Source organism: Ostrea edulis, chromosome 2 (assembly GCF_947568905.1).
Source record: "Ostrea edulis chromosome 2, xbOstEdul1.1, whole genome shotgun sequence".
In the NCBI taxonomy this organism is placed as follows: Eukaryota; Metazoa; Mollusca; class Bivalvia; order Ostreida; family Ostreidae; genus Ostrea; species Ostrea edulis.
Window position 1 is genome coordinate 70,174,664 of NC_079165.1, and position 7,749 is coordinate 70,182,412.

General features: G+C 34.7%; 1 protein-coding gene across 1 annotated transcript; it reads right to left on the reverse strand.

The window, feature by feature from the left end:
- Positions 1-99: 99 nt before the first annotated feature.
- LOC125679477 (uncharacterized) lies at positions 100-2,540 on the reverse strand. Its single transcript, XM_048918726.2, has 5 exons — positions 2,456-2,540; positions 1,687-1,884; positions 1,494-1,589; positions 917-935; positions 100-537 (listed from the first exon to the last, which is right to left on the reverse strand). The coding sequence occupies exons 1-5, from the start codon at positions 2,523-2,525 to the stop codon at positions 474-476; spliced, it is 447 nt and encodes a 148-aa protein (XP_048774683.2). The 5' UTR covers positions 2,526-2,540; the 3' UTR covers positions 100-473.
- Between the last annotated feature and the right edge of the window lie 5,209 nt (positions 2,541-7,749).

The window sequence follows — 7,749 nt, forward strand, 5'->3', positions numbered from 1 at the left end:
ATGAACTGATCATGAACTGAAATCATAACTGTCTATCTTGAAAAACGTTAAGGTACACATATACATTTGTACACAATATATTTTGATCTAAGTAATTCTATAACAAGTTCAATGATAAATATGGAGGTATATAAAGTTGTAATGATAATCGGCCCTGGCCTCAGGATATTCTGATACATTTAGTTTTGTTGCCCCTTATCCAAGTTAAAGAATCTGAACCACTGAATTGAGAACATGTTTTTGAATTTCAACAGCAATCTACACAATTGTTCAAGGAATTCTAATATGTTATAGAGTAGTAAAAATAGATTACAATTATCTGAAGATATAGATGTTTAAGTATATTGTTAATGATCTAATATTAGTACAAATGTACTGTCTTGTAAAGGACCATAGCATATATATCACAGGTACGTGATAAAATAGATTCACTAGGCTGAAATTTCACGTCAACGTGGCTTTTCTTCCTTCATTTAGATCTTCATTTTTAATGGTTTGTGAAGATCATCATCTGCATCCCCTTTTATTTTATGGTACCTTATAAAAGAAAAAAGTTCATTTTTGTGTGATTCTCTTCTGTGAACTTTAACAAATACAATTACATGTGAAAGGGTTATAAAATACTTGTAGAAACTCATGTATATACTCATCCTTTAATTATATTTACATATTTCAAAATAATGATTATTCCATTTTTTTTTTTAAATTGATATTAATTGAACATGCAGTGGAGTATGAATAAACTGACAAATTGTCGAAATATGATCTTTATACTTCACAGTGTTCATGCTTGCTAAAATTCGATTTATGAATATGATATCAGATAAAAGATGAAGTAAAGCAAATGTATTTCAATATATCTGTGGTTGTTGATTGCTTTCATGATGACCATGTAATTTCAAAAAGGACTACTCACCTTGATTTTCTATTCAGAACTGTAAAATGATAGTTTGATATGCCTTTATATGTACAGTCTACGTCCTACAGAGGAACGGGATTCCTCTTGACTGAATATAAAACTATAAATACTCTCAAAATATTTTACCTTTGAATTCAAAAAAAAAGAGATTTTGAAAAAGATAAAAGATTTTCATTAAAAAATGACTGCCATGTAACCAAAAGTATTACACAACAGGATACTGTGTCAAAGCGCTGCCTATGATCCGTTTACCAAATGATTTACAACAAGTATTATGAAATAATCCACGTAAGTTCTGATATACCTTTGCGAGATAAAAAACGAAACGCACACACAAAAACAACCGTTGTTAGTCACTTATTGAATTGTTTCTTCGTCCGGCGTCTAAAATTCATAGGACGTACATGTATGTGTAGGCTTGACTTTTCTGTTTTAATCTTTCGAGCTTGCTACACGAGCGGGATTGCAGCATTGCAAACTTTTTCGAAACATATATATCTTGGGTGAAAAATGTGTCCTAAAAAAGAATCGGAATTCTCACTTCTAAGCTTTAATAGATTTAGATTATACTTACTCCAGATTATCACCATTGTGGCTATATACGTCGTGGCACTCGAAACAGCTATGACTGATGCTGTCAGTATTATTGCAAAGGCAACGTAGCACCGCTCTGGAAATAGATTATTCATGCATGTATATAGTAATATTGTTTCGATGCGTCCAAAATGACCATTACTTAGATAAAGTTCAATTATTTCATATGTTACCCGGTTCACAATGCGAAGCTCCGTGGATTTCCCATTTGTTGTTGGTCAGACAGACCATTGTAACTGTTACTTTTTCATGATGTTTACTGGAGGTCGAGTTGCTGCAGTTGAAATGGAGCACGGTACCCGGACACATGGTGCGCTGTGACGTCGTAAAATTCATGTCAACATAAGGCAACGCGGGTGGGGGACCACAGGCTACAAATTTTAAATAGTTATATTGAAAGGCGAAGATAACGAACAGAGATCAATCTCATAACTCCTATAAAGAATACAAAATTAAGAGTTGGACAAACATGGGCCCTAGATATACTGGAGGTAGGACCAGGTGTCTAGGAGGAGTAAGCATCCCTGTCGATCGGTCACACCCGTCGTGAGCCATATATCTTTATTTGATAAACGGAGTAAGTCGCAGTCAAAATCAGTGTGTTAAGGACACATGAAATATTGTAAAATGATATCACAAATTATCACATAAATACTCACCCTAGCGGGGGTACCCGAGGTCAGGACCTCTTGCAATGAGTAAAAAAAAAACATATACAATATATTTGCCTATTCTTATGCAGTTTCAGTTGCAAAATACTAAGTGATAATCCTTAGTATAGGTCGGACCTACCCATGGAAAAAATTGCATGGGATGGAACACACATATTCCTTTCAAAGAAAAAAAATCTGGATCCGCTCATGTTTGCCACTAGAATCCCAGCCTACGACCGATGAATTACTACAGATCGCATGAGATAAAAAGGATAGAAATGTAACTCACCATAGGCACTAGTAAGTGTAAATGAAAGGAAGATCAGTATTTTCGAAATTTCAGAACAGTACATCGCCATAATGGTTTTGTGAAACAAAACACAAAATGGAAGGGAGTTGGCGGATTTCCGTTACATTTCCTTTGTTGCTTGTCGCATGTTCGCAATGTTTATTGTTTGCTCGAGTACCGTTAGCATGTTGCATATATCTTTATTTCTTTCGTATAATTTATTATGAATATTTATTTGTTTCTACATATTTCCGATGGCAATAAATAAATAAGGAGTAACTATTTGGAATTAGGAGATAAAATTCTTGTAAAACTCCATTTACTATTTGTTTCTTTTGTTTGGGTATTTTCGTAATTTGATTATGACTATTTATGATTACAGTGAAATATGGAACTCTTGGAACTAAACCTTCTGTGGCATTGTCATAGATCTGCAGGACTGGTAATCTGTTGGAGAGACTGGTGGGTATTTTTATGTCTCCCTTCTTAATTAATGTACTTTTCTCCTCAAAACCATTATACATTATTTAAAAAATTACATTATAAAAATATACTTAAACTAATCTCCAGCAAAAATTTGAAAATAACCAGGACCATATATGCTGGAAACGCGGTAGACACTTTTTGATAGCAAGACCGCCAGTATTTTGTTCCATTTGTTAGTCTGTAGGGTGATACGGCTAACAGCCATGACTGATCGAGGAATACTATCAAAATGTGGACTTTATACCGATTGTGGAAATGCTTCAGATATAGAGTAGTAAATATAGAGCCTCTCAATTTACTGAGTGAGCAATGTTTGTTTTATTTTGAAGACGAATGCACACTTATCCTAATTTACAGGATTCTCTGATACGGGTATACAACTGTACGTTATTTACCAAGACAATACATGAGGGTACTATATTTACAATGTATCAAGCTTAATACGCGCATTGTTTACAGCTACAACGCATTCATGAGTTCTAAGTGTCTATCATTACAATTTTATAGATATCAAAGGCAAAAAAAATTAGAAATAAAGATATGCGGGATTTCGATTCAAAGATATGGCTTAATGCTTGCAATTTTCAAAGATACGTCAATCTTGAACATAACTGACGGTAGACGATGAAATTTCTCAGTTCTGAACACGAGGTACATGTAACAAGAAATGGAACAAATTATCATGGCTACATTTTGCTACGTAAGAATTAAAAAAGGCTATTACTATTTGCTGTACATATCGGTAATCATTTTTGATGTTCACACTCTAGCGCGCACTATTTAGTCTCTCTCTCTCTCTCTCTCTCTCTCTCTCTCTCTCTCTCTCCGACCAAACCTACAATGTACTAAGTGAGGACGTCCTCACAATATGTAGAAGAGAATACACACATATTATTCTAAAGGTAAAAAAGTACTATGTTAGGTATAGCTACATGTATAGGGATACCTATAGAAGTTTATCTAATACTCTCTTTCGAATTATTATAGGGAAAAAAGGTTTTTGAGAGAGAATATTAGTAAGGACATGTCCTCACAATACTTTTCCTCACTAAGCTAATATTTTGTATCTTCATTTTTCACATGCTGTAGGTCACATTTATGAGGATGTAATTGTGAGGACATTTTTTTGTCCTCATAGTGCAATTCTGTCCTCATAACTCCTGTCCATTGGTTGAAATTTGTCCTCATTTTATACGTTTTACTCTCTCTCTCTCTCTCTCTCTCTCTCTCTCTCTCTCTCTCTCTCTCTGTGTGTGTGTGTGTGTGTGTGTGTGTGTGTGTGTGTGTGTGTGTGTGTGTGATACATTCGATAATTCTTCAATCACAGAAACATCACCAGCTGTAGGCGAAGATACATATTTCTTTATCGTGTCATCGCCTACCGCGACACAGGCCTCCGTCATTAAGATTCCACGACCGGTGCAAGGAATTCAGATTTAAGTCTTTTGGTTAGTATATTAGCTATTTTCTTTAGATAGAAGACAAACATATTGATACAAAATATAACATACCGATTAAACAACGGTTTGATAATTGGTTTAGAAAAACTATACCAATTTGACTTGCTTTGAAAGTTTACCAATTGTAAAAGCACCCTTTCTTTCATTCTGTATTATCACAGTCTTTGATAACACTGAAAAATATCTCGTGCATACAGAGTATGTATAACAAAAGTGATTTTATTTGCATCTGTAAGGACCACTGCAATATAAGCGAGGGAAAGTTCAGTAAAATTTACATAGCCGTATAAATAAACAGTGGTTATGAAAAAGATATATAGTCTATATAGGGCTTAATAATAGAACCATGATTTCAACCAATGAAATCATTTGTAATATACCCCAAACAATCCCTGGATACGATTCAAATGAAAAATTATACAATACACATTTAAAAAATCATACAATACAAATGGAAAATATAACCCCAAGGTTAAATTAATGACAAAACAAGATAAATCACAATCATGTTACAAGTTTTTAATTGTTATTAATTACAATTCCCCATCGGTAAAAATTATCGTACTTTTAAATATTAATTGCTATGAGAGTATGTATTTACATATCTAAAGTACGAAATCAATTGCAGAAAGCGATGACCTCTGACTTGGGTGGTAGAAGTGTAAATTACAAATAGTGTTCTACAACTTTCATTCTCAATACCAAGCTTTTATTCTTATTTACCATTACCCCTCTCTCTCTCTCTCTCTCTCTCTCTCTCTCTCTCTGTGTGTGTGTGTGTATGTGTGTGTGTGTTAAAATCGTTGTCCGATTTAATAAATCGTTTGTACGATTAGTATAAAAGTCGTCCCTACGATTCAAAAATCAATTGTGCGGTTTTAAAAGTTGATTGTTTAATATACGAGGCTAAGCCTGTGTTGGGTCCAAACAACCTTGATATCACAGAGTTCGGGCCCAAACGAGCTTAGCCCCTGTTAAAGGCTGGGGTAAATTGAGAAACCGGGTTTTCCCGTCAATACTCCATTCATCGATAAGAAATATTCAGATTATGTTTCTAACATATTTATAAGTAATCGCTGTAAAAAAAAAAAAAAAAAAGACTGCAGTGAATTTTTGAATTTTTTGACGATTGTTTATATTTCCAAGTTTATAAATATCAAGCCGACATTTTACGGTATTTTTGATAAATGTGACGACGAGTCAATGAATTCTTGAAATTTTCTCTATACAAATTGCAGGGGAAATGCATAACTGCATTTTTTACTTACGGTTTTTGCGACCATCATGAATCCCGTTTAACTAACCATATAATATATATATATATATTATAGGATTGAATATATATATATATATATATATATATATATATATATATATAACACAAAGCTTCCGTTATTGGGGAAGTCGTTGTGGCCGAGTGGACTTACGCACTGGTTTGACAATCTTGCTAGGCGGTGGGTGCCGTACGTCGCTGGTTCGACCCCGGGCTGGGGCGAAAATTTTCAGTACCTAGTTGTGATTATTTAGTGCTTTATATATTAATTGATTGATTTTCACATGTATCGTTTAGATCCTAGGGGTAAGGTTGGGTGTTATAATTGTTTGTTTGTGCTTTATATATATATATATATATATATACATGTATATATATATATACACTTTCAAGTACGAAAATTACAGATACATGTATTATTGATTTGTGAGTTATTTAAACGTAACAGCTTAAAATCACCCGACCTTGCTCCATATTAGACAATGGTTTCCATATTTGAGTGTAACGATTGATTGAATATTGTTTAACGTCCCTCTCGAGAATATTTCACTCATATGGAGACGTCACCACTGCCGGTGAAGGCCTGCAAAATTTAGGCCTATGCTTGGCGCGTATGACCATTGAGCAGAGAGGGATCTTTATCGTGTCACACCTGCTGGGACACGGGACCTCGGTTTTTGCGGTCTCATCCGAAGGACCGCCCCATTTAGTCGCCTCTTATGACAAGTAAGGGGGTATTGAGGATCTATTCTAACCCGGATCCCCACGGGATGAGTGTAACGATGGTAAAGGATATAAACATGTAGTCCAAGACAAACTTAAAATGAATAAAATAAACCATTACATAATATAGGTAACTACTAAGCGTTATTCATTATTTTTATTCAAGTAAATGGTAAAATAAAATTAACCAGAAAACGTATTTTTTAAACCATGCCGCAAAGTAGGTCACGGAGTTCGTGGAATGTACACATATGTATTACAATTACGGACGGCGTCAAAAACCAGATCCAACTCGAATTTTAAAAAAAAAGCGTCTTCATATGGACGCGCTTGATTTGTCACTGTACGCTTTTCCGTAGTCAAGTGCAAAGGTGTACACCATCTACACCCTGCACATGGCAAGTGTTGGAATTCAACATGGCTGGAAAATGGTGAGACGGATTTTTTCTTTGTAATTTGTTTGCTGTAAGAGTATCTAGAACGAGGATAATTCCAGTGCACTGTATGTAGTCATTTACAAGAGTTTAAAATGTATTAATGAAAACGATTTATATTCCATACAATCATCAATTTGAACAAGTTCGGAGCCAAAGTATCAAGAAATATTTTGGAGTTGACCTGGTATTTAGGTATCTGTAAACGCATATCAAAATACATATTTGTAAAAAATAAAATAATCTTAAATTTTGGTGATTATTTATTTTGTACTTTATTTGCATTAAAATCGTTAATTCTCCAATGAGGATCTCCTCGGCTGTTGAACGGCCATATTGAATATACTCCACTACACCAAACTGCACTTGATTATTGGATGTAAACCGACTATGCGGGGTGTACAACGTTGCAGACAAATCGCCCAATTGCAAACCACAAGCAATGGATTTCCGTAGAAATTACGCGGAAAACAGACAGAGAAAATAAAACTATCTGTATGACAGGTGGCTTGCGATGACCAAAAAAAATCATGATTTTCCTATATGGGTCAGCATAGGTCCACAACCACAGCTCATAAGTTTTATGCTTTTCTGACATCTCTTCCTCTCCGTGTAGCCTACTAGGCACTTTATTGTAGATCAATTGCTCAACTCCTCGCCATATGACAATAGAGACGGGACGTGGTAGCCATTTTGGCCGATACGGATAACTCGGAACATTAGGATGGACTGACTACGCAATAGTGATAATCTGTCGATAGAACACCCCCATAGACATGTCTTTTGAAACCATATTCAAACGAAAACAGGAAGTAACAATAGTCAAAAGCCATAATATAGCAATTATCTAGATTTACAAGCCGTGGAAAAATTTAAACTCGTAGGTTCCAATTTTTATGGATTTTTTCTGTGATGGGG